The 27466-nt window shown below is 47.1% G+C and overlaps 1 protein-coding gene across 10 annotated transcripts; it reads right to left on the bottom strand.

Annotated features, from left to right (window-relative positions):
• ZYX (zyxin) lies at positions 1–27314 on the bottom strand. Of its 10 annotated transcripts, none has more exons than XM_023939636.2 (10): positions 27236–27314; positions 8635–8895; positions 4898–5097; positions 3816–3908; positions 3008–3514; positions 2566–2707; positions 2310–2479; positions 1974–2152; positions 1592–1712; positions 1–1196 (listed from the first exon to the last, which is right to left on the bottom strand). In XM_023939636.2, the coding sequence occupies exons 2-10, from the start codon at positions 8882–8884 to the stop codon at positions 1086–1088; spliced, it is 1773 nt and encodes a 590-aa protein (XP_023795404.1). In that variant the 5' UTR covers positions 8885–8895; positions 27236–27314; the 3' UTR covers positions 1–1085. The 10 variants fall into 10 exon arrangements, with proteins under 10 accessions (XP_023795404.1, XP_086738744.1, XP_023795395.1 ...); XM_086882618.1 differs by lacking the exon at positions 27236–27314 and adding an exon at positions 12489–12888; XM_023939627.2 differs by lacking the exon at positions 27236–27314 and adding an exon at positions 12127–12460.
• Positions 27315–27466: the final 152 nt, after the last annotated feature.

The following is a 27466-nucleotide window of genomic DNA, read 5'->3' as shown; positions in this document are numbered from 1 at the left end:
TTAATGGAAAAAACCACACATTTTATTGAATGCAAACAGTGGTTGGACAGTGTTGTTATTTAAAGGGTTGGTTCAGTTTGAGACAGTTTCTAGTCCAGGAAATGGGGCTCAGTGCAGTAACACTTGGAGCCAGACAGTACATTGCAAATACACTGCAGCTTTCACTGACAGCAGTGAAAGAAACCCTGCTGGAACAGGAGACGTTCCTCAGTCTGCTGAATCCTCATCCACGCACTGAGACGCCTCCTCACCATGTGCTGCCCGTCCTTATGACGGTCTTTATTTGTAAACATGCATTCTTTGGACTGCTTTGCTACTCTGGTTCCCAGCCTGGCTGTCCAGAAACCGCACTGGGAAACAATTCATCTTGGGAAGGGAAAAAGATTTTTTTTTTAAAAAAAAAAAAGTTTCCAAACTCAGAAACAGAGTAGTATTTCAAACACTGCCAGTTTAATCTGGCTAAGGAAAAAAAATGACAAGACAGTTAATCAGTAAAATCCATTAGAGACAGAAAAGCTATAGCAGGTTAGCTTTTTCCAGCAACAGTAACAGATTCCCACTACTTTCTGCCTCCACACTCTAACCCAGGTGAGGGAGCAGGCAGAGTAAAACATCCTGATAATGAGATGTCACAAGATACAAAACGAAAGACAGAAGTGGTGCCGAGATGCAGGCTTCCACCTTCTCAAGTTAAATCATTGTTCTTGGCTCCATGGAACTGCAGGATGCTCTCAGCCCTTTCCCAGCACCTGCCACCAGGTCTTTCTTGCTTCTTCCACCAGGCGGTGGTGGAGGTCTGATCTTTCTCCTCCAGAGTCTTGAGGGAACAGCGATTGTGCACTCACCTTGATCACAGCCCCCAGCCTGGAATACACTGTGGCCAGGAAACAGTGACAGGAGAAGAGCTCTTTTCTTGGTGGGTGTGCAGAGTGAAGTCTAGGAGCAGTGAATCCTACGTGAGTAAAAAACTGCGCTGGCATAGTCTCCATTGGTAGCAGTCTGCCCTGTCAGGCAGAGGGGTAGGACAACAGCAGGGAGGGGAGTATTGAGTGCAGGGTCTCGAGGGAATGCCCCCTCCGAGCTCCTCAGCGCGCCGTTTTTGCACGGACGGTGTGACACTTGATACACAGCACGTGCCCATCCAGAGGAAAGCACCCATTCTCGTCTGCTTCAATGGACAAGGGCTTCCCACAGTCCTTAACAGGAAAAGAAGAGGGAGGGAGATCAATGATGACAAAGAACAGGATGAAGGCATCCAAGGACGTAAGAAATGCCCCACGGGGTCAGGATGATCCATCACAGCCCTCTGCTCTGTCCCTAGTGATGCTAATGGGACATGCTCTTTTGAAGGGAGAGCAACCCCAGCAAGTCCCCCTCCTATACACAGCTGATGTATTGGTGTGTTAGAGAATGCAACAATCCAGCACAGTGCCTGTGTTCATGCCTGTGAATGCCTAATCTTTTTCTGAACATGCTTCAAAAACACTCCAGATTCATTCTAAACAACTTCAGTGTTTGGTCAGCACAGGTAACAAAGGTGCCCACTTGCTGGGCATGGGAGACATGGGAGGGGTGGGGCCACCAGGCTTACCTCACACTTGTAACATTTCATGTGGAAATTTTTCTCCAGCGCAACAACACGGACAGTCTCATCCTTTCCAGGCTCTGGCATGATAGGTTCACTACAGACTGAGCAGCGTGGAGCATACTTCCTGCAACACAGAACCATGGAGGAGACCATGACCACTGTGGTGACATTCAAGGCAGGATTCTCAGTGTTCGTCAATGGCATTAGCAGCAGAGGGATAATAAATGTTTAGGTGGAAAGACATTTTAATACTTTGCTGACTCATTTTTAACTTCACATCTGACAGATGACATGGGCAACCCAACACCCATACTGTAGCAAAAAGAAGGAGGTGTGAGGGAATCTGCCTTCTCTCACACACCACATGCATGTGCTCTCTCCATACCTGTGGTAGTCATCCACACAGTGAGGCTGGTTGGACTGGTCCACAATAAAAGAGGTCCCCTCCAGAGGGGTATGGCACATCACGCAGGTGAAGCACTGGGGATGGTATGAGTTACCAGTGGCCTTCAGCATCCGGTCTGTGATGGTCTGCTTGCAGACACTGCACTTCTCCAAGGTGCTCTGAGCCCAAAGAAAACACGTAAGGCACATGAATCCAATCTCCCACCCCTCTGAGGCTACACCACAGAAAGGAAAGGTGAAAGGAGGAAGGGAAAGCAAGAGAGAACAACCACAGTGAGCTCAGTTCTCTCCATCAGCTTTCAGCCCAGTGACTCACAGCATAGCAGTCCTCGCAGAAGGGCTTCTCATCCACATTGTAGAACTGCTGCCCCTGCAGCTGCTTCTCACATTTGAAGCAGGTGAAGCATTCCACGTGGAAGAGGCGGTCCAGGGCCCTCACAGCTGGCTGGGTTCGTGACAGCGGCTTCCGGCAGAAACCGCAGAGCTCTGTCAGTGGAAGAGGAAAGGGATCAGGAGAGCTGAAAAGCCCACCAGGAGTTTTAATCCCACTGCTGTCCATTGAGGGAACGCACCAGAAGTTGCAGCCTCCGCTGGGGGTGGATGCTCCATATCCTTCATTAGTTTCTGGGTCAACTTCTCCAGCTCTTCTACCTCCTTCATTGTCAGGCAGGAATTCCCCCTAGGTGGATCTGCACTGGAACCTGTGGGTCTATGCTGCAGGAAGAGGAAACATTCAATCCCCAAAGGACAGACTCCCTCCCACCCTGTCCCTAATAAACCTATTTCTCTTGCCTTTACAGGCCTCTTTGTTTACTCTAGGAACAATCTGCCATCCATCGTGCTTGATTCTTTCCACCTTTACATGAAGTCCTCCACCACTATCTCTACAGCTAGATCTCTCTTTCAGATGGGTAACAGACTCCCATGGCCTGGGGTAGATCTGCCCTCAATCTCCCAACTCCATTCCCAATGTGCCTGTCCAAAGACTCAAGCTCCCACGGCTCTTTCTCTTACCGTGTCTTTTGCAGCAGCAGGCTGTTCTGTCGGGCGTGGCTTCTCCTGCACTTGGGGTCTTTCCCTCTGCTGGGCATAGGTGAAACTGGGGTGCTGTGGTCGAGAGGAGGGGCCTGAAGGTGAAGGGGCTGTGAACTGAGTCTGAAGGGAGGTAGGGTATCTTGTAGAATTTGAGGGAGCCACTGGAACACTGTCACCCGATTTGGACACAGACTTAGGAGAGCCAGCAGCAGGCGATGGGGAGAACTTAGGGGTGGGCTGAGCAGAAGGGAGAGAGGGGGGTGGAGGAGCTGGTGCTTGGGGCTCCTTGCGTTGCTGTGGGGCTGCCCATGGGGTTGGAGTGGGGTTCAAATCCACCCCAGGGGGCTTGAAAGATGAGCTTCCACTTGGCTTTGGTGTGAACTTGGGAGGAAAGGAAGGAGGAGTATCTTTGGGTGCAGATGGTATTTCCGCAGGGGCTTTTGGGGCCAATGGTTTCTCCAGAGAGCCTGTGGATCCTGGAGTTATCTGTAAAGAGAAGCAGCAGAGAGAAAACAGGCAGGTATCAGCAAGGTGGAAGAGAAAATAGGCCACCTATAGCAGTGAGTCAGCCAGCAGCTCTCCCAGACACAGAAGGCGAGGAGTTTCCGCACTGTGACATATTCAGCAGCACTGACAAGTTGCAAGATGCACGCTGTCCGGTCCTTCACCAACACTTCACTGCTATGGTTTATCCAGACATTTTAACCTTCAGCAGCACCCTCCTCACTACCTCTGTTCAGCAAACCAGTCATCTCTTCTTCCACCTGCAACATTCTGGACAGCTCACCCGGGATTTGAAGGGGTCATTCTTCTCCATGTCATCCAACATTACAGACAGTGAATCAATCTCAAGATCAACGCTGCTCATCTTGCCACGTACCTACACCACCATCCATGAGGAAAAAGGGAGCACAGCATGTTACAGGAACAGCCAGAGAAATGGGTGTATCATTCCCTTACAATAGCGTATTTTGATACTTTGGACTGCGGTACAGATCTGCTCCTTGCTTTGAATGGATAAAAAGCAGGTGAGGATGAATAGGATGCAGTCTCAAAGGTCTACAAACAGTGGAAAAATGCACAGCCCAAGTTAGGTCTCAGATTTAGGTAGGGAAAGACATCTGGATGTCTGTAGTCCAACACTCTGCTCACAGCAGGGCTAATTCCTGAGCAACACCAGGTTGCTCAGGGGCCTGTCCAGATGATTTCACAACATTCCAATGATGCAGGTTCCCCAGTCTTTCTAGGCACACATGCCAGCAATGAGCCACCCCTGGAGTGGAACAGGGCTTTCTTCTGTCCAAGAGGAATTTCCCTTGCCACAACTTCAGTCCATTGTCTCCTGTTGTGCCCAAGTAAGAAGAATCTATCTTCTCTCCAGCCCTCCTTTAGGTATTGCAGACTCCAGTCAGACCCCTGCCTTGGCAGCCTCTTCTGCTCCAACCCCCAAAGGCTGCTATGACCTTTCACTGGATTGCATCTCCTTCAGTGTTCCAGAGGGGTTATTATACTGAAGAGCCTGACTAGATACAGTCCTCCAAGATGCAGCCTCACTAGCACAGAAGGGAGGAGTATTCACCATCCTTGTCCTTCTCTCCCAGGTGCAGCCCAGCGTGTAGCTGGCCTTTACTGCCACAAGGGTGCTTTGCTGGCTTGCATTCAACTCACTGTCCATTGCTGCTTTGGGGAACCCCGGGTGCTTCCCCAAAGAGCTGCAGCCCAGCCAGCTGACCCTAACCTGTGCTGGTCCACGGGCTGGTAGCATTTCCTGCTTTCCCAGCTCTCAGGGCTTCCCGCTGCTGAGCTCAGACAGTAGCGAGAAGCTGTCCCAGTTCACACAGAAACAACAGTCCCTCGGACCTCACTCACCTGTGGGGCAGGAACCTTGCTCACAGGTCCTTCGTCAAACATTGGTGGAGGAGGAGGAGGCGGAGAAGGAGGAGAAGGAAAAGCTTCTTCTGGGGCTGGTGGAAAAGGTTCTTCAAAGGGTGGTGGGGGTGGTGGAAATGCACAGTTTGAGGAGAAGCTTGCATCCTCCCCAGGTGGAGGAGGAGGTGGCAGCGGCAGGTCTATGGGGAAGAATGGGAATAAAAGCCACTTCAGATTATTTCTTACTCCTAGCCAGGAGGGTTCTTGAAGGTATTGCAGCAAGCAGGACCATAGAATCATAGAATGGTTTGGGATGGAAGAACCCTTAAAGAATATCTAGTTGGAACCTCACTGGCATGGGCAAAACATGCCACTCAGGATGCTCACAGACCCATCCAACATGACCTTGAACACTTCCAGAAACGGGGCATCCACCTTTCTGAGCAACCTGTTCCAGTGCCTCACCACCCCAAGTAAAGAATTTCTTCCTGACATCTAATCTAAACCAGCCCTCTTCCATCTTAAAACCCTTGTCCTTTTACTGTCTGTACACATAAAATCTCCATCTCCCTCCTTTTTATAACCCCCTTAAGGTAGTAGAAGGCCACAGTGAGTTCTCCCCAGAGCTTTCTCTTCTCTAGGCTGACAAACCTCAGCTCTCTTGGCCTGTCTTCCTAAAAGAGGTGCCTCCACCCTCGGATCATCTTCGTGGTCTCCTCTGGATTCACTCTGAGTCCACATCTTTCTTGTGCTGAGGATTCCAGAACCAGATGCTGCATTCCAGGTGAGGTCTCACAAGAGTGGAGCAGAGAGGCAGAATCCCTCCCCCATCTGCTGGTCACACCCCTCTTGACGCAGCCCAGGATTTCACCAGCGTTCTGGGCAGTGAGTGCACACTGGTCTCCCTGTACTCTCAGGAGCTCAGTGCCCATCAAGGACAGCTGAACTCCACAGGCTGTTTTTCACCTTGTCCAAAGCTTTTCACAGTCATTTAATCTTTCCTCAGTAGCTGCTGCTATTAGTCACTGGGCAGAACCACTGTATATTTGGGAAACGTGTCTCACTATGTGTCCCCAGCACACCCTTCTCTTGCCAGTAGCTGGCTCAGATTACTCAACACAGGGTAGCATACATGGAATGCCAGTGGACAACTCAAGACCCTGGAGAGCCTGTGTTTATACATGAAAGTAAGCTGGCATCTCACAGCAGGATTGTAAGCACTACAAGAAACAAGTGGGGTGGAAAAAAAGCAAGCTGGACCAATTACCCCTTGTGTGTGAAGAATCTTTGAAATGGCTTTGTTTTTCTGGGGGATAAAACCAGCTTTGATTTTTGAGGCGAGTATGTCTTCACACCCAGTACACATTAGAACACAAGGAATTTTCCAAAACCTTTTAGGCAAGCTGAAAGCACCAGAGCACCTCAGTTTTCTAGAAAATCTCATTCATATTTGCCACAGATGCAGAACAGCCAAAACCAACCATTTTCTATTTACAACACAGACAAATAAATGTGACTACCCTTCACCATGTAGTGGAGAAACTGTCCACAGCGAAGAACATTGAAGATGATGAGGAGTAATTTCCACATGCCTTCTTCCAGACACCCTCCTCTCTCTTCACAGCTAGCCTCAATGAGCAGTAGGGTAAAAGACCAAACTTTCCACTCCAGCTACTCCAAAGGACAACTTTTAACACCAGAAATCAAATTGTCTCATCTTTCTATCCAGCTGTTGTCAACAGGCTTTATAAGGCCTTCTCATCTGTAACCTAAGGGAGACGATATTGTCCTTTTAAAAATCTGAAAGCCCGAATCTTATTAGCCCGTGGAATGCATAAACTGCCCTGGTATGCAACACCTCTTCCAAGCCTTCTTGTGCTGCAGAAATTCTGCTGGGGGGATGGAGTAATAAATTTTAAATTACAGTTTTGGATCAAGCTTGTACACGCTTGCCTTTTGGTTCACTGAAACCCTAAGAAACAAAACCCTTATCTGTTGTCACATTGTTTCAGATGCACTAAAAGCCTGTGTTATGAATTATTCACAGGACAAGAAAGTTCCCCACAAAGTTGTTATACTAGATTTACAGCATAATCAATACTAAATATAACATTCCTACAGCAATACTAACTTAGCCATCCCGTCATTTAAGACCAGGAGTCCAACTGCTACAGCTCTGTGTCACACCACATTTTGTTTGAGGACTGTACAAGAAAGGCACAGAAGGACTGAAGAAATGCACCAGAGAAGGATCAAATCAGACACATTTCTCTCATGACTGAGTTTTGGTGGCTCATCCATACTTCAGATGTCTCGCTGGCAGCCCTTACCCAATGATGACACAGCAGCTTAGGACAAATGGTTCTTCTGCTAGTGTTTCTTTCTTTCTAGTTACTCCATAATGCCCACTTCAACAACAGGAGAAGCAGAGCAAGCAACAACTAACGCTCCACTCACATTGTATATTGAAAAATAATTTTTAGCATCCATCTGTCTACTTCAGGTAATGTTTGTGTCAGTTTGAGACCTTCTGACAGGCACATCCCTAATCCAGACAACTACAGCAGAAAATGACAAGTCCTAAGATGGGACCTTGGTTTCCACGGACAGAAGAGTCCAGCCAACAACATACAAGAAATAGGTCATCAGAGTTAGCTGGTACAATTTTAGGAGGCAGAAGCACCAGCATGTCCTTGTGACTTGAGAAATGAGGAAAAAAATGGCCTAATCATTTTTCTCCTCTAAGCACAGGACCAGCCTTGCTACCATCAAGTCAGCTGCCCACTAACCTGGAAAACATCAGTGTTGCAGTCTCTGCTGAACAGAGAGAGAAAAGAATTGAAACCAGAAGCTGGCACTCTGAACACGTGTGTCCTGACTGAGGCACACCCTTTACCTGACAGAGCCTTGGGGAAACAGGCAGTATCAAGGGTTAGCAAAAGGTCCCTACTGAAATTTCTGCTGGCCCCATGCTAATCGTGAGTTCAAACTACGGAGTCACACAACCAGTAACCTTAAAGGACAAAACCAACCAAGTAACAAAACATAGAACAAAAAAAAAACCCACTCTACCACTGCAGGAAACAAAAAAAAAAGAAAGAAAGAAATAAGAAAACCACAGGGAAACAAGAAGTCACTCTACACAGGAAAACCCAACCCAAACCACTAGGAAAAAGTACAAAACTGTACAAGCCATACAAACTAAACTCTAAGTCTCACTTCCTGTTTGTCATCGTTGCCACTATTTTTTCATGCGATTATTCCTCACTTCTCTTTTCCAGCATCAAGGAGGGCAATTGCAGAGTCCACGAGAAGGACAGTCAGAAATAACCAACTTGAGCTGGGACCAATTGACAAGAAGGAGAACAGCGTGATTCATCATTATCAGGGTCAACTTCTCTGCAACATACTTGCTCCCAGAAACGCTGGCCAGGAACCCGACTGCAATTACACAACTGTGCACCCAGGGAATACTGTGAAAAATCCACTGCATTCCTCCAGCATCAGTGCAGTGCAGAACAGACTCTTCTCTCCTTTCCTAATGGAGATACTATGTACTTTGAGCTCTCTTTCCAATCCATTTATCTCATTATGGAACCTGCTAGCCTCCACAGCAAGAATATCCATCCCTTGTAGCAGTTACGCCCCTGTTCTCATGCTTGTAGCCCAGCTACACACCTCCCACCCTGAGCATTCAGAAATGCATATTCACATCTGCCATGCCAGCCTTCACCTACCTTCTGCCAGCAGGGACGTGGGTGGTAATGGAATCTCCCCCACCTTCCCTATCTGAGCACGCTGGGCACCAGGACCAGGAGGTGGGGGCAGCGACGACTCTGACGCACCCCCAGCCTTGAAGGGGTTCACCTTGGGTTTGGGGGCAACCACAGGTGCAAACTTCTTCTGTGGGTTGTAGAAGGAGGGGGTAGAAATGTTGATGCTGACTGTGGAGGTCATGCGGGTCCCTGGGGCACCTGGGGAGGCCATCTTCTCAGCACCTAGCAGGAGAGGAGAGGGAGGAAACCTATATGAGTATGAAGTCATCCTGGGGCCAGAGTGGAAATGAATGGAGAAGAACACGTGAAACAAAGGGATACGGGAATTTAACTCAAGCCAGAGGCCGAGGCTGTGAGCAGTGCACAAGACCAGCCCAGGGAAAAGGAGGAACAGAAACTGCAGACGGCTCGAATGAGCCATCACACTTCACCATTTCAACTCAGGACGGCATTAACCACAAACGGGTTCTCGCAACAGAGAAAACCCAGATTTTCACTGCACTGGAGCCCTGCACCGGTGGTGACCGGGAGGAGGGTGATCCCCCGCACCCCAAAGGATGCCCCCAGAAGCGAAGCCAGCATTTCCTCCCCCCCTTTATCACGCCAGCCGGCTCCTCTGGAGCCCAGCTTGTGACAGCGCCAGCAACGCCCCTCTCCCCGGCGCGGCGCAGCCTTTACCTGCAGGCCCCTCCATGCCGCCGGGGCCCGCTGGGCAGGCCTGCAGAGGCTCTCCCGGAGCCGGGCGATGCCGGGCGATGCCTCCCGCCCGCCCCGCCCGGCCTCCGCCGCCCGCTCCGCTCCGCCCCCGCCAGGAAGCGCTCCCCGGATGCCGCCGCCCCCCGGGCTGGCCCCCTCCTTCCCTCCCTCCTTCCCTCCTTCCCTCCCTCCCTCCCCCGCACCGCCCCGGCACACGCGGGGTGCCGGCTGGCCGGGCAGCGGCGGCTCTCCCGAGGCCAGGCGCATCCCTAGGGCCCCGCCGCTCCCGCCATCCAGGCCAGCAAGCTCAGCCGCGCCAGAGCCTCCACGGAGCCAGACGCTCCGTAAAGCCTGGCATGCCCACAGGCCTCCTAACACCCCAGCACAATAGGGCTGCCGTCAGCACAGGGGCTCCGCGCCAGCTTTTCACGTCGGCATGTCCGAATCGGTGCCCCTCCGCGCTGCCAGCCTCTGCCACGGACAATAAGAGCTGCTGCCAGCCAGCCCCGGTGCCACAAACATCCGCCCACCCCCCATTAACCCCTGGCTGCTGATCAGACCTGCGTGCCCCATTCGAAGCGCTCCCACGACTCGGTGCAGTGTGGCACGATACAGCAGCAGCCTGTCACAGCTGCCCCAAGCCACACAGACAGACAAAGTCCACGCTGCTGAGCTTCTCCTTCCCTTTGTGCGGTGCTGATAAGATGCGTACGCTTGGACAACTCTTCTGGGAGTTTCAAAAGGAGAACGAGGTTGGAACAATAAGCGGGAGCCAAAAAAGCTGTGCTGAGCATTCCCCCTGGATTCATAATGGGAAAGGGCCAAGGCAGAAGAGTAATTAGCAAGGTCTGTCCTCACTCCTCCGAACTTTGCCAGTCAGAAGGGACTGGCCGACTCCCTCCATTTTGCAGTTCCCACCAAGCTTCAGAAGCTGTTAAAAAGACCTCCAGCCTTTCTTTAGAGACTTTCCAATGCCTCATGCTCCACTAGTGAACTAGTCTGCAATGAACCACTTACCAGATTTGATAGCACTATGAGCAGAACACTACAGTGACAATTGTCACTTCTAATCACAGGATTAGTCAACACGCAGTCTGGGGACATCGGCTGCTTCGCAAAAAACAACCCCAAACCCACTGGCTTTGGAACCAGCAGCTGCTATCTCCCTTATCCCAAAGCAGCCCATTTCCCGGTATGCTGTGTCCCACTGAGGGCACTCTCTGCTCAGGGCTGTCTCCACCCAGCAGCTGCCCCTGCTCATCCTCACTTCTGCTTATCAGTCCACCCACACACAGACCAAAGCGGCTGAGAAAGCTCGGCCTTGCAGAGAGTCACCCCCTCCAGCCCTGGGGCCTTGCCAATGCCATCCAAGCCCCAGCAAGAACACAGCTCACACGGGTCCTGTGGCGCAGTTTGCGAGAGCTGCGGGAGAGGGAGTGTCACGCCAAGAGAACTAATCTCAAATCTTTCTCATCCTCACATTTACCCCGAGGGCAGAGATTTTTCTGCCTGCCGTAACAGCATTTAGGATGACTCAAGTGGAGCTATGAAGAAAGATGCCCCCGAAACACACAGTCAGGACACCTGGCTGCCTCATACACTGTTTCTTCCTGAGAGCAGGAAGAAATGTGAGGACAGAACCCAGGGACACCTCCTTCAGCAAGAGGGTCACCTCCCAGAAGGTCCCGTGCTGGGTCTGCCACCTGTTAAGGCACCCAGACAGCTTTCACTTCTTTGATGCCATGACACCACTTTCAACAAGCCTGCTCCTTTCCCGGGGTAGCAGAAGCAGGAGGAACCTGAAGAAGCAGAGAGCCAAGTGATATTTTTCACTTCTCTTGGTAAAAGCAGTTTGGCAGCAGCCACACTGGGAGCCCCTATAGCTCCACACGTCCTATCTGTACTTCCCCCATCGGCCAGCTTCCTCCCAACTGAGGGGAGTCAGAGGAGAACAACAACAAAAAAACACCCCAAAAAACCAACAAACAACCAACCTCCCACCAAAACGTCCCCACAAACAAACAAGAATATTAAGAACAGATTAAACGGATTCAGGAGTTATGCTGCTTTTCATCCAGAAGGTTCTCCCAGCCTGCCCCGAAGTTACAAAGCTTCAAAGAGAGCAAAGTCTATCAGCTATGCAAGCTGCAAGGTAAAGCCTTACAGCAGCCGGGCTGGGGGAGGGGGTTGGGTTATTCGGAGCTGCTAACTTCTCCCGCAGATGCCGGGCTTGCCTCCTCGCTATGCAAGGAAGAAAAGCCGGGGAAAATTCCAAAAAGCTATGCAAACATATTTAAAACGTTAGAAAGTTCTACGACTTCGCAAGCACTTTCTCAGGGCACTCCCATGGAGACAGAAACTCATAAATTAGGCAGATTTCATGCACAAAGGGCCCCAGATTCCTCTCCGAGCACATCTGGAAAAAGGCTCGCGAGGTGTCTCGGTCACCCAGGCGCACACAAAAGAGAGCTTGTCCCGAGCAGAGCCCGGCAGCACCCCCTCCCTCTCCCCCGCTGCTGGGGCTGTGCGGGAGCGCCCAGTCGCCTCCGTTCCTCTGGGGAGGGAAGAAAACTCCCCGGACACACACACGCACACACCCGAACCCGCTGTTCTGGTGGAGGGTCAAGCACTGCCCGCGCCCCGGGGCCAGCACCGAGAGCGAAGGGCTGTGTCCGAGCCCGTGCGGCAGGGAGCGGCAGGAAACCCGCGGGGGCGAGGGACAATGGCTTTGTCGCCAAGCCGAGCGAAGAGACTCACCTCTGGGGGAGCGGGAAATGGCACCCCCGGCGCTGGGGCTGCTCGGCTGCCCCGGCCCGCCCGCCGGCAGCAGCGACAGGCGCAGCAGCTGCCGAGCGCCGCCGCTTCCTCCCAACTCGCCAAAAAAGCCTCGCCCAGGCAAAGTTGTTTGACCATAAAAGGCGCGAGGCCGCGGCACAGCTGAGCTCACTCGCTGGGGAATGTGGCCATGAGGTAACGGGGGCCGGGGCTTGCCGGGGCAGCGGCCCCGGGCTCTGCCGGCGGGGAGGGGGCGAGCCCCGGCCAGACGCGTCCGTCGGGCTTTTCCTGGGCGCCCGCCCCGGGCCGGGCTCGCTGCCTGCGCTCCTCCCGCCCTCCTAAGCTTGGAGCTGCCCCCAGCCCTGCTTTCGCTTCCAGTCGCTGAGCTGGGTTTTCGGAAGGAATGCGGCGGCTGTGGTGAGTCAGGGTCCCTGCTGGCCTCCTCCCCGCCCGAGCCAGCTGTGAGAGCATCTGACTCACGCTGCCCCGACCGGCCAGAAATTAAAGCAAACATCAGATGACTCCAGCGTGCAGAAAAGCGACTTGTTCTCCTTGTACTGGCTGCAAGGCAAACACTATTAGCTGGTTTGTATCAAACGCTATCCACGTGAATCGCTTTGTTGGATTGCCAGTGCTGCACATCGGTTTTATTTTTATCCAGTGCTCGCTTGGGGCTCAGCCCGCTGTAGAACAGGGGCAGCCTGACCCAGCCCAGCAGAACGTAATTTTCAACCTCAGCCTTTTCTGCTTCTCCCCAGCCTCGCTTCAGAGCCCCTCACGAAGGAGGAGTGCCAATAAAGACGTTTCCTGTGCTTTGTGCAATCGTTGTATTTGACTTTGGAATCTGGCCTTAATATCGGGGTTAATACCCCTGATGTTGCAAGTTCCCTGGAGAATGACTGTATTTGGTAATGCTCATGGGACTTGGGGTTGGTCTGAATCAACTGGTACTGAATTATCAGTACTGATAATTCACTTGCAGGTGAGTGAGTAAGCCACAAACCACACCGGTGACACTCCCAGTCTGCACTACTGCAGAACGCTCACATCAGAGAGCTGTGCAAAGAGATTCGTCCAGGGTTTAAATCCAGTGTAAACAAATCTTTAATTTTACACGTAAAGTCGGTACAAAGAGGTTGTGTCTTTTATTTAACCAGGTGATACAGCTGGAAAAAGTCTCTCTGAGGTTTTTCAGTGTTAGGTACCATTTGATAAATGCCACCCGTAGCAACGCCCAGCAGTGAGTGTCTCACTCCTTACACAGCTGCAACCACTGAACCACTGATCTATAGCTCTGAATTTCTTAGAGACATAGAACTCTTCTGTTGGTGCTAAATAATCCTGTTTACTGCTGCTTTTGTAGGCATGGCATCAGTTCCGCTACCTCCCGTGATTAATGCACAAGGCAATTATATAGGATAAAGAATGTATCTCTGTGATGGGTCTTCAACACTGTCGCATTTCTACTGCAGACAATCATCCCTCTTGTTCAGGTAAAGATGTCAGTGCAGAGCTAAAAAGAATTCACTGCGTAATTGCGAACCAAATTCTAGAACATCACAACGCACCCTACACAATGAGCCTGACGTCAAAGAACTCTGCCACTGTTCCCTGGGCTAGCTCTGACTTTAGAGAAAACAAAGAATGTCTCAGACAGATTTAAAAAGTGCAGAGTGAATATGAAAAAAAAAATAAAAAAAAAAATCTATGCGTTCGTACTTTCTGGTCACATCGCCATAAATCGAGATGCTTGCATGTTTGATTTTCTCAATGTGTTGATGTTAAAAGCTCATGAAGGCAGATCAAGGAAAGTGGGAATAACAAAAAGAAAAGCAGCCCTCTTAGACATTTTGTATGAACTCCTCACTATGAGGAAACAAATACAAAACAAGTGTTTTGTAGGTTGCACGTGTGAAAGCTAGAATTCTCAAATCAGAATACATCAGAATACACAGGGGGAAACTAACCTGATTTTGTGCTTGCCACATAGTGAATTTAAAGTTTGTGTCTTTGTAATTGGAAATGAAGATTAACTAACTTCCCTGTTAGTTCTGATTCCTCCAGAAAGAAAATAACAATCTCCTTATGCTAACAGTCTTCCTTCATGCAATTATTGGCTTGAAAGAGTAGGCATTTTTCTGCTGCAAACGAAAATGAGAGCCTTGAGATGCACACAGTTGCAGTCACACTCATTAGCTGAAGCAAAATATTAGTCCTGAAGAGGCATTTAGCTACCTGGGTACAGAGATGGATCAGCAGGTATACTTGGCTCGTGCCAGACCTTGTTATTTCTGGAATTAGCAGCCGTCCTCTGCATAAATCACTTTGGCTGTTCCATGCCATGAATAAAAGTGATGCGGTATTTTGGAGTGTATTGTGGTGTGAATGCTACTGTCACCGTGGGTGAAGTGACAACCCACTACAAAGCAGGTGTTAGAGGGATTTAGAATACGCAGTTCTAGCTGGGTGCCTCTTTTGAGGCAAGTGACAGGAAGTAAGCCCTGCTATCTGCTGTCCATCAATTCAAAGCTTAGAAATGCTGAGAGTTCAAGGCAGCCATCTCAGGAAGACTAAATTTTAATGGAGACAGTTATAGAGAATCTTTGCTGGCAATTCAGTCATGTAATGCAAGGAGTAAATAAAGAATAAGACCCCACAGAAATGGTGTGGCAAATTCATGTACTGCACTGGTCTGAGGTATGTGCTAGCACTGGTTAGGTGCCTATAAAATGAAAATAAAAATAGATGTAGGAAGAAAAAATAAGTCCTTGAATACAAAAGGAATAATTATTTGCAAGAACACTACTGGGGAATTAAACTTATCGGGCAGAAAATCTTTTTTGATAACCAGGTATGGTTTAGGTAGCTGCAGATGCAAAGCTTTGTGTTAAATATGTGTTTAAGGTCAGAGGAAAGCAATCCAAAATCTGGACAGGGTGCTTGACTTGTGTTAATAATGCAAAATGCCTGCATTTGTATAATTTCCATCCATATCAACAGATCAATTTAGTGCCATTTTATCTCAGCGTGAGTTAGTTAACAATTAGTGACACCAGGCAGGAGCCCATGTTTTTCCTAAGGAACGAAAAGTTCTGACTCATCTGTGTTGAATCTCTGATGCTTCTTTAGTCACATAACTTCCGTTTAGTCTAACCACGTTTTATTGATTAATGTTAAATTGCTACTTAATCAGCTTTCCCTGTGCTGTATTAAATGCTACGTCTGGGCCAACTGGAAGGGTTGGGAATATATAATGGATCTGCTTTGGTCTCCAGGCCAAGTAGATAGGCCTGCACTGTCCAGGGCAGGGCCACCTGCAGCAAATTGCCTGCATTCACATGGGCCAACAGATGTTACAGTTGGACTCAGTGACCTTAGAGTTCTTTTCCAAGCTGAACAATTCTATGATTCTATGTAATTCACCTTGGTATGAGGTCTCCTAGGATCTGCACAGCCTCTCCTGGATTGCTCCTTGCTCCCTCCCTTCAGCAGGGTGTTCTCTGTGTGAAAGACAACATCTGGCTCAGATTGTCCCCTGCCAGGCTGCTGCTCACACCCCTTGTGGAGGCCATGACGTGTACAGAGCTGTCTTTTTTCTGCCCAAACAGCAGTTTCAAGGTGGAGCGCCTTAGTGCCATTGTGGGATGCGTGTTGACAGCTGGGTGCCACACACAGAGAGCTGTTCTGGGGACACCAGAGCCTCATGAGACAGCAGTCCTTACAAGCCTTGTCATCTCCCTGCCTCTGTGCATCTGGCAGGCAGTCAGGAACGCTGTTTGCAAAGGTCATGAGTTCTGGAGACGTCCCTGAATGACCAGCTACCCAGGACGCTGAGCTATAGCATCTCTCTGCTGGTTCTCTTCAAAACCGAGTCTGCTCTGCAAAGCACACGTCAGAAGAGTGTGTCCTCAAGAAAGGGAGCTGTTGAGCAGCTGCAGAGAGCCTCTGTGCACTCTGGAAAGGGCCACCATAGGTGCTCAAATCCCACTGTGAAGGTACTGCATGCTACATATGTACATGCACGTATGTACACACTCAAAAGGCATTCCACCCACCCACACAGATTGTCCTGACTAAAACACTAGAATAGGCCAAAAGCCTATTCAGAAAAGAAAAAAAAAACCAACCCAAACCCTTGCTGTGTCATGAAACACTTTTTTAGTGGGGCAAATCAGCCATATACACATATGAGGGAGCGAAGTATCCCTGTGGTATGACCTTGGTCATGCCAGGATGTGACTGGCCATCAGAGCAGCCAGAACAGGGCACTGGGGTGGTGTCTGTCCAGGGAAAAGCTCCATTTCCAGCAAAGCTGGCAGGTCTTTATCCTAGACAGAGCCATGACAGGGACTCTGGGGCAGGAGGTACAGCTCCCAGATGAGTTACCACTGCTGTTTCCTTATCTCCTTCCACCAAAGTTTCCTGCTGCTTCTCAGCAGGCAGTGGCCTGCAATTCCATGGCTCCCGGGGCTGGCTCACTGGCAGGCTTCCTTCCCCTCACACAGCCCTCCCACAGCTCCTGCTCTCTGCTGCTGGGCTCTGTGCCCAAAAAAAAAGGATGCAAGCAGGTTGTCCCAGTGGATATCTCTTCCCTCAGGTGCTGCATGACCTGTTCTGCAACTCTGGAGAACTGTGAGATGGCTCCTGGGGCATGCCCATGTGTGTGGCTGAGTATGGATGGCCGCCAGAGCCCATTCTGCTCGGAAAGCTGCCATGTCCACATTCCAAGGCATCCTTACCATTTCCTCAGCTGTATGCCCCACCCCTTGCCACCAGCAAGACAAGCCCTGACGTATTTGGCTGTTCTGTGGCAAATATTACTGCTTGTCAGAACTGTCAAAGAAACACATCTGTCAGGCTGTTAATTAAAGAGTTCCTGTGTGTGCTGCGAGCCTCTTTCCACCCAAGTATCACGCTCCCATGGTAGAAGTCTCCTTTCTTCACTTATGTAGAGCTGTAAGCATGGCACAAACAAGCCATGCTCCTTCCTACAAACGTGTTTAATCAGATGTAGGTACTTCTGGATGTTGCATCCCGGTGGATTTAGACAAAAAGTCCCAGGAATAATTCCAGTGTGTGTCTGCTTCAGGGGGAGGGTGCTGTTTCCTGGAAAAAGGGTTCTTCTCCCTATCCTCCCTATGACAAAGCTGAGACGCAAAAGCAGGTTCTCATGTTCTCATCCTGAGCCTCCTCCTGTGTGGTACAGGACAAATTCTGTTGTGGTTTCCCAGGCAAGCATCTGTTGCCGCTGCTTGGTACTGGAGGGAGAGAGATGCTGAGCTACAGACCCAGTAATATTAACCTGGGACAGGATCCTGGTCACTCCAGTAGCCACACGGCACATGTCTGTCCCAGTGCTACTGCTTTCTTGTGTAAGAACTGAGGTAGCCAGGTAAGCAGGGACAGGAGCCTGCTAACTCTGTGTTTTGTAGTGTGCCTACAAAGACGTGCCATGCGTATGCCAGGGCATGCTGGACTTGTGGATTGTTAGGAATACACAGGCAGATTGCTCTGGTGAGGAAGAATGAAGCCTGCTATATAGTCCATGCCTGCATTATCTACAGGGTGTGGATCCTGCAGCAAGCCAGCCTCTCATAAAACAGAGTAATTATTTAACTCCATTCTGGAGTCCTGGCAAAACCTAGTATGTACACAGTGTAGATGATCACGGAACCAAGGCCCTGGAGCAAAGCAACAGACCAACCAAACAGACAATACAGGCATATGGTCCCACAGTCTGCTTGCAAAAAAGAAAGTAAAAAAAAGGCCAAGGCCAAATGTTATCCATGAGCTGCACAGTAAAACACCATATGAGTACAGTTTTAAGAGGTGCAGCCCCTCAAGCCCTTGCCTTCCAGTCATCCAAAAGAAAAAGGTGTGGGGCTATGTGAAGTTTCCTGCAGCTCCCAGGTCTAGTGTATGTGGCTACAAGTACCTTTGCCAGTTAATTTACTGATGGTATAAATAAAAGGATGACCAGACAAAAACCTTTGACTGTTTCATAGTGTTTTCAGAAAAACTAGCAGAGCCTTGCAGTGGAACTACTGTCCTTCCAGTGGCAGCTAGGAGTCTGTGACAAGTGACAACTTAGGGGAGAGAGCTGGTCTTCAAGCAGAATATGGTTTTCAGTAGGTTGAAAATATAAGGTGTAAGAGGCTTTACTACAGATCTGTGCCAAGTTCCTTCCATATCCAGCAGCGTGATCGAGCACTGTGTGAAAGCCACTGCCTGGAGGATAGGGTAGTAGTGGTTACAGGCCACCAGTGCCAGTGCTTTGTATCTAATCCAAGTGATATTGAGAGATGAGCAGCCACAGCTATCACTCAAAAGGCAGGAGAGGTCCTCAAAAAGCGTTCCATCTTGTATGACTGAGTCACTGACTATCTGCACATTTGTGGAGGTGCATTTCCTTCAATGAAGGCATTCTTCAGTTGCCTTGATGAAGGTCAGTATGATGACCATGGTACTTGGCAAACCTGACCCTTTGCTTTCGTGGCTCATGAAAAAAGTCATTTGGAACCTATAACCATACTCAAAACACTGCAGCTCCCCTATAGACCACTTTAAATATGCATTTGGCCAGACGCAATCAACATGAAGGTCATCTGTGTTTAGGTTTCATCTGCAAATATACTTCTTCCCTGGGATTCTTGAGTGCCAGGTAATGTCTGTGACAGTGCTGGCTAAAGGTTGGGAGCAACAAGTAGTGAAAGATGCCTGGAAACTAAGCCAGCAGAATCTCACCAAGTTGCTAATGAAAAGAGGCTCAGGTTATCAGCAGAGTCCTATCAAACCGTTTTCTGCAGAGTGACTGATGGTTTCAGAGACAGTGTTAGACTTGCTGCTGCCAAAGGAAATGAATGGGATGTTTACAAAGCTATTTCAGTGTTGCTTGTTGCTTTTCTTGGGCCTCCACCAGCAGCTTTCTTTCCAACACCTTGGTACATAGTGTTCAATGCCATGAGAAGGATTACTGAGTCCTACCAGCACTAATCCTTTTGCTTCCTGTTTATTTAGCCTTTGTGGCCATGCTTTCCAAAACCTCTGTCCTCCCAAGATGGTAATCAAGCCTCTATTTTTAAGAATATGAAAAAAAAAAAAAAAAAAGAGATCTGGTGAAAAGAAGGGCTATATTTGGTTTTGAAGTAAACGAGAAAATATTGTGGATTTGTGTAAGAGTGTGTCAAATTTGAAACAGTGCAAGAGCCACATATTACATCCAGTCAATGTACAGACAAGCACAGATATAACACCCCGAAAGGGAAGGAGCTTAGTTCCACTTGTCACTTGCTTTGGACACATTGGACAGCCTGCATTTCTCCAATGCAGTAAAACAGCTCCTATTTTCTCCTGATTCAAGAAAGAGGAAATCTGCAGAGAGGTCCAAATTTAAACGCACATATGGGATACTGTCTGTATCCACTCCCTCTGAAGTTTCAGAAGGAGGCATTCCACAGGGGCTAGACTACACACTGCCAGTGAGCCTTCTTGAGGAAGGAGACTGGGAAAAGTTCATCTATGAAGAATATGATGATGATCTGGTTGATACTGTTCATTGCCTCTAACTTCTTAGATGATATCACTGCAGACAGATATCAGCCCTTTGGTGCCAAAAGCCTAAATTCAACTTAATGACTTTAGCTTGCAGTCAAAATTAGAGGGACACTAAATTGTAGACTTTTTTACTCTTTAATGTTTCATATTCTCAGGCCCCTGGCTTGGTTTTGAGGCTTGGAATGACTGTTTCATTAGACTCAGAATTCATTTTGTCTTTCAGTCTACACTGATGAGAAGCCTACAGTATGCTGCATCCTGCTTTGCTGTCTTAGCAGATTATACCAGAGTCCCAGAGTCTCCACTTGTGTTTGCTTTTGACTCAGAAATTGTTGTTCTCCAAATCCCTGCACCTCCAAGCAAGGAATGGAATTTCAAGTTACATAGTTGGTGCCTGAAGAATTCCACTCTCCTAAACATAGCAATTATTTATGGGACTCCAGGGACCATGAGAACAGAACTCTCCTCATCTATAATAATTTCAACTCTTTCTCCCAGCTGACAGTAAACTGAGGAAGAAGCGGTAAATATGAAAATATGATGTTATCTTACCTGTTGTGGATTAAAACAAATTTTGGGGTGTTAGAAAGGAAATGCAGCCTTCTGTGAGAGCAGCTGAAAGCTAAGAGGCTTTGCCTTAGCCCAGTATTGATACACAGCACCTGCACAGACCATGTGGTGCAACAATAAACATTATTATTCCAGGATTTTCTAGTAGCCATCTCTTCAATTGCATTGGTGGGTTTCTTTCAAGATTCAGCTATGATCCCAACAGATCTGAGGATGGGGTGCTCCTTCCTGAGCTGCTTCTGATAGGTGATGCCTCCTAGGCAGAAGTGCCATCAGGATGTCAAGTGTTGCAAGACAGTAAGAAGAAAAAGCAGTGAGGCAGCCTCTTCTGAGACCCTGCTCCTCAAAATTTCCGTGGAGAACACAGAATGCAGCAAGGTCCAAATGTGCTTATCTAGGTGGTTGCCAGCAGGTAAAAACATTAGACCTCAGAAGACTTGTAAACAGATGGGAATGGAAAGGTCACCTCCAAATAAGCACAGAGGGAAGCATCCTGGATCCCACCATATTCCTTATGGACTGCAGCAGAGCAGAGCAGAGCAGGTAGATGTATTCACATCTTCCAGAAACAGCAGCAGGCCTGACTTGATTCCAAAAATAGTTTGAGTCAATGTTGATTTGCCAGAGCCTACTCACAACAGCTGTGTGCTCTATGCTAGAGAGTAATTTCTGGAGATTTTTTTAAAATAGGAGGGCCATTCTGTCAGTGCATGAGTGAACAGTTTAAGTCGATATTTTGCTTCAGGATACATAATACTGTCATTATTCCAGACATTAAAATTCGGTAGCGAGGACAGAATCAGTAGCTTTTAAAGTAAGAAGTACTTTTCTTTGTTCAGGCTTGCTTTTAAGGTTTGGGTTATTTTGGTTTGTTTTTATTAAGATCTGTAAAACTACAAAACCACATTGCAGAAAAAGCCTCCCCACCTTATTTTTAAAACAATTAGTATCCACAGTTTCTCTGAGCTTGTAGGCCCCCATCTCCAATATATCAAAGGGAGAGAGTGAGGAGATGACAACTGATACTTTGTAAGGCTAAAAATATTGTGCCTTTTTACATAACACTGGGAATTTAAAAAGCACATTAACTGCTTGCAGATTATTTTTAAAAATGCAGTTTGAGCAACACCACTAGTATACATTCAACTGACATTTAGGAGAAGGAGTATGCTGTGTGCTTCACTGCTGGGAAATGAGACATTCAGTAGAGGATGAAGTAAATGTTTAAAAAAAGGCAAAGTAAGACTCAGACTGCACCAAAGATATTTTCACCCTAATATACATCTCACAGTTATGTCACTGGGGGTGTATTTTTTTTTTTAATGCATATCAAGTAGCCTTTTTGACCTTCCACAGCAACCTCCTCAGACCTCCCCTCTTGTCACTACCTACCTGATGATGAGGAACCTTCACATTCTCTGTGTCATTGCCAGAGGTTCAACAAATTCTTTTTTTACTCCAGGAAGTTCCTTTATTTTTTCCTCCTCACTCATTGGCATCTGCTGAGCCCTTCCCAGCAGGGAGGGAGTGGGAAAGAGTCCCTTATCTGAACTCACTGATCTTCCCATTTCACTTGCTGCTGGAAAAGCCCCAGGCCATGGCAGAAGAAACTGGAATTTCAGAGCATGGCCCAGCCTACCTCCAGTCGCACTCTGTGTGAACAGGCATTTAGCTGTCTCAGACACAAGGCAAGGACATATGAGGATGCAGAATGGATTTATGAAAGATGCTTTTCAGGAGGGTGTCGCTGAGTGGGTGAAGTTTGTGACAGATGAGGCAGCCTAGACTTGCTAATTCTTTGGTGCTGAGCTGCAGTTCCAGAGAGTGCCGGGTCTCCTGCTCGAGTGGCAGGTGATGCCTGGTCACATGCTGTAGGTCACTGTGCTACAAAGGCATGGGGGAGATGCTACCAGAGCATCACCACAGCTCCAGATGGCAAATTCCTTTCCTGTGTCTTCTAAAAAGTCTTGAAATGGGAACTATACAAAAATGAGATCTTATTATGTCTAGAACTCAGCATGACACTTCTGCATGACTCTGGATAAAAATCAAACAGGGATGAAGATGCTGAGAGAATATTGCAACCTATATTAGAACCTGCAAACCAGTATTGTTCTGAAAAACCAGGAAGCTACAAATTCTTAAGAAAAACTAATGGAAGACATATATCAAGGTAAGGTGAGAAAAGAATGGTGAACACTTGAGTACTGAACATTTATTTCTGTACCAATACTTCAAACCCAGGTGTTGTACAGAAAGCTGATTGCATTTTAATAAAATACTGCCAAATTAAGCAAGGTCACACAACAGGGATCTTGCAGCAAAGCATGCATGTGAGTCCTGTCTGTTGTTAAGTTACAGGTGGCCCACTCCTTGCCAAGGCTTTGTGTTGGGAAGACATGCCTCCCCACTGTAGAAATTCTAATTTGTTTCAGAAAAATTTTCTAAATTTCATTTTGCATTGAAATAAGTGTGTTTTTAAGGCATCTGGCAAACATCAAAGTATTTAATTCCTCTGAGTAAGATTGTCCTTAATTTGGGACACTGTCAAATGTTCAGTTTCCAGTAGATGATGCCAGGATGTCCCAAGCATGTCTTTCTACTGTAGCAGCATAGGCCAATTTGAGAATTCATCACGAAGAGGAGAAAATATTTTGGTGCTCACCATTATGTTTCTTCAGCAATATGGGACAAAATACCCAGGAGGGTGTGGATTGATTAGTTCTATCTCAGCACTGAACCAATATGCTGCCCTGAAGTTTTTTAGGGTCTCTGGGTGCAGGAAGAACAATATCAAGTTTGCTGGAGTGTGATTGGAGGTAAGCATGAGCTTATATCACAGTGTGTAATGCAAACATATCCTACCTCTCTCCACCTGTTGTCCCTGTGGTCGATTCACACAGCCTCAAATATTTTCCCAGCTTGAAAGGACCCAGCCTTTCACTTATGTGAGATAAGTTGCACCACTTTCAGGATCTGAACTACATTGGCACTGCTTTTTTTCATTCTTTAAAACCTCATAAAAAAAAACCCTTTCTGTTTGTCTTCTGCAGCAAAGGAGCTCTGAAGAAAGAAGAACTGCATGAGTCATTTCGCTATCTCATTTCCTTTTCGGTCCACACGAAAATCCTATCAGTAGCTAATACAGCTTGATGTAGAATTAACTCTTATGGCATCTACTACATTACTTCTATGAAGCAATTACTGAGACCTCTGCCAGAAGTAGCTTTTACTGGGGAATCCAAACTGCCAGTGGCAGGAGGCCAGCAGTGAAGCATATTGGAGCAACCGTCCCTGGAGGACGATTCCTGCCTCTAGAGATCTGATAGAGATACTATTTTTGTAAACATCTCCTACTCATGAACTTCATAGGCCTCTGCATATTTTCCACAGAAGACACATCTTGCAAGAAGCATGTAGGAAGTTCCTCCATGTCTTCTGTGATAGTAGCTGGTCACAAGATATTACATAACGATTTTAAAAAGGATCGCAGAAGGTGGACATTCATTTTCCAGAGTACATGGGACAACTGACATGGTTGCCAATGACACCTCTGAGGACAGAACAAACAAAAGCAAGACATTTTGCAATATTTAGTATTTGGTCATGTTTACTTGAAAGTGGGACATTAGTTGGCAAGATTTATATTGTTTTTTCTTTTTGTTTTAGCTGGTTTTAGTGGTAGCTAAGGAAGATGACAGGGGCACATTACCTACTGTGATATAATCTGCATCCGTGATAATTAATTGATGAAAAGAATAAATTTACTCAGCAGGTAAGACAGTGACAATAGCTTTGTGTTTTATAAGCAGTGTTTCTTTCGAAGATGCTGTTCCAGTATGTATAAATCATAAGATCTTTATATTTATATAGAGATACAGGGAACATCTGGTAAAATAGATTTAATAGATTCATCAGTGGCTTATAGAAAAGATGAACACTGTTGAACAGCTGTCTCTCAAAACACAAATAGTTAACAATTTACAGCATGAGCTGGTCTACAGGGTTATGATGCAAGCCTCAGGGTAGGTTGCTAAGAGCTAGACTAGTTCTAAAACTGCTTTGCTCTGTGCTGTTATCAACCCCTCTGTCACGGGAGTGACTATCAGTCACAAGGTGACTGTCTTTAGATTTGCTGGAATTACGTTTTTCTCCCCACCCATCCCTGCCAAGACTTACAGTGACCGCTCTGGGTGCAGGCCATGGGGGGAAGAGACCATTGGAGGCATGGATCCTTCTCGGTTCCCGTTTCACCTTGGCATACAACTGCAGAAATAGGTGGTCCTCACCTAGGAGCTTACTGATTATGGCATTTCAATTTCTCTGCTGCATTCATGGCAAAACTGAAGGAATGGAGGAAGAGGAAAGTCAAGGGATCTTTATGCTGCACCTCCTCCAGCAGCATCCTTGACCTAGTTTGGGCAGCACTGAAGCTCTGTTTTGCAAACAGAAGTTGCTAATGGCAGTGACCTACAGAACACAACAGGTCGAACATTCCTTCCCTTCTGCCAGCACGCCCCTCACAACAGGGGCTGTGGAAAGGGAGGTTTTCAGATCTGCAGTAAACAGAGGGGCACACAATTTCACCCATCAAACAAATAAGTTAGGAGGTTTCAAGGGGCTATTTCCTACTGCTCCTTCCCTCTGAGACACCCAGCTATGTAAAAGATCTACCCGTGTTTCTCTCTAGATATTTAAATACCTCCCTCTCCCAAACCTGTACGCAAACTTAAATTTACAAAGATCTTTCAGACCAGCATGTAAATCAGCATTTACCAAACAAATTTTGTACACAATTTCCTACATGAAATTGTAGCCTCATTGTTTAAGAACAAACCCACAATGCTCAGAGAAAATATCCAGAGCCTGTCAGAAAGTGTATTTCAAAGAAAACAAAACCCTTTATGTTCTGTCATTTAACTCCAGTTCCTTGCAGCAGCAGTGGGAATACTGTTGCTCAGGAAGTGCAAGGACAAAAACTGTGGGGGACAGTTAGATTTATGCTCTGTTTCAGTCCCTTGTTCAGAGATTCAGTCCTGTCACCTCCCTCCTACGAGATAATTCTTATGGAATCATATTCTTATTAAACCATGTATTTCTTCAAAATGTAAAATATCTACTTTTCTTATGGTACTACATGATAACATTTTAACTGAATTTAGAAGGTATGTTATTGGCTTGATGAAAAATTCACTGATGATGAATTGCATAGAACCTACTGTATAGAAGAGCTGAGCAACTGGGTGAAAGCTCAGCTCTTAACAAAATCTTCTCAACTTCTAATGAGAACGAAATTAACTTTAAATATGGAGATTTATGTAAATATAAATAACACATAATATTATGTAAACATAATAAATAAAGGTGTGATTAAGAACCAAAAGATGGGGAAGAGTCTATCCTTTCATTAAACTGACTATATTAGAAATGAGAGATGAAGCATGGCTGTAGGTGCCAAGACAGCTATTGCTTCCAGCAGCTAAGTGATATTGATTTCAAATTAAAAAAATGAGGGAGCTGGTGGCATCAGGACATGCGAGACAGCCACAAGACAGACCAATAGTTCTGTGGAGTGAATGAATGGACACTTGGGTATAATCCTTCTTTCCTTTTTTCCTTTTTTTCTTTTTTTTCTGCTGTGCATGTCTGGCAGCAGCATGGGTGCTTGCCAGATCCTGTGTAAACTACTACCTTACTAAAGCAGCAGCAGGCAAACCCATGAAGACCTGGAAAGCAGCTTTTCAGGCAGGGTAAGTGCTAGGACTTGCTCACCTGCCTGTGGAATCACACCCTGAGGCAGAAGTCAGAGCAGGTTGATGTAGATGATATTGTATCTTAATGAAAGGAAAGACAAATGTGCGTTTGCTAGGACTTGGGATGTGACTTTGAGCTTGAGGTAAAGTGATGGACTAGCTCAGAGGGAATAAAGAAAGAAAAGTCAGTGACTTGTTTGAAATCTTCACTGAAAAGGAAACCACAGCAGAGTTCCCTCAGTGCAGAAAGAAGGTTCACAGGGAACAGATTTAGATTTGGTGGGTGGGTGAGAGGGAGAAGGGGATTAAAATGAAACCAGACTCTCTGAACAGAGGAAAAGAAATTGCCCACAGCTGTGTCAGTAATACATCTTCTCAGGCCAGGGTGAGGTGCAAATGCTGTTTGGTGGGGTTTGGTGAAACTGCTGAGGACAGCTGCCCTGATCGATCAGTCCACAGGAAGCTGTGGGTGACAAGTTGGCTGGACTGCCACCAACTTACAAAACATTTACACAGAACAGGACTTGTGTCTTAATATCCCATTCTTCCCATTGCAATCTGCTTTTGTTTCCCTTTTCCTCGCATTTTCAGCCCTAGAGATCTGCTTTTTAGAGATGGTGAAACACCTCTGGTTAACATACTGCCAGACCTATTGTTTCCCAGTATTTTTACAACCAAGGTTAGAAGAGTGTAGACATGTCAGGAAAAGTATCTCTAGTAAGTCATTCAGAAAAACGAGATGAAAACTGATAGGTTTGGAAATATATGGGGGAGGTGGAAGGACTGAAATAGGGAAAGAATTCTAACTGTGGAAAAACTTCATCCTCAGCAGAGATCTAATGCATTGTACCCAGTGATAAGCATTGTAGCAGCAGAGCCGACTGGCCTCGGGCACCAGAGAGGAGGGGACCGTGATCTCTTACACTTCAGCAGCATCATGTTCACCATACATAGGAATACCTTCAATGTCATGAAGAAGGAAAAAGATAAAATAGCTGCATATATTCAGACAGTGTTTTGGGGTTTTTTTTCCTGCCTTTGTCTTTCCTATGTAGATTTTATTTTGTAAATTGACTTTATCTGAGTAGACTTCCAGCTTATTGTTTCAGAGGGTCAAGCAAAATATGTTCTCCCTGAAGTATTTTTTTTTCTCCTTATTTTTTTCCTTCTTTAGGCTGACTGTAAGTTGTGAATGGAAAAATGAATGAACTTACCTATTCTTTGGTACTGCTGTTAATGAAGACTGATCAGCTGTCTTGAGTGACTTCTCAGCAATGCTGACAAAAACTGAATTTTCCAAGCACGAGGATGAGATCAAAATGGCTCATATGGGATGAGCAAAATTCAACTTGCCGTTACTAGAGATGGGTGGAAGGATGCTGACAAGATCAGAGAGGCTTTTTTGGGCAAAGGAGGCACAAAGGGCCAGGGAGAAATTGTGAGCA

This window comes from Cyanistes caeruleus, chromosome 3 (genome assembly GCF_971803275.1).
Source record: "Cyanistes caeruleus chromosome 3, bCyaCae1.hap1.1, whole genome shotgun sequence".
Lineage (NCBI taxonomy): Eukaryota > Metazoa > Chordata > Aves > Passeriformes > Paridae > Cyanistes > Cyanistes caeruleus.
Note: the sequence above shows the minus strand (reverse complement) of the source record. Positions and strands in the feature narration are given on the sequence as shown.

Bases quoted from the DNA above. Each gene is read 5' to 3' on its own strand.
- ZYX (XM_086882618.1), bottom strand. From the start codon at position 12,615: ATGCTCTCACAGCTGGCTCGGGCGGGGAGGAGGCCAGCAGGGACCCTG. The intron at 8,896-12,488 runs GCTTAGGAGGGC...CTCTCCTGCTAG, and splicing joins AGGGCTGGGGGCAGCTCCAA to GTGCTGAGAAGATGGCCTCC. The intron at 5,098-8,634 runs GTAGGTGAAGGC...TCTTCCCCATAG, and splicing joins CACGTCCCTGCTGGCAGAAG to ACCTGCCGCTGCCACCTCCT.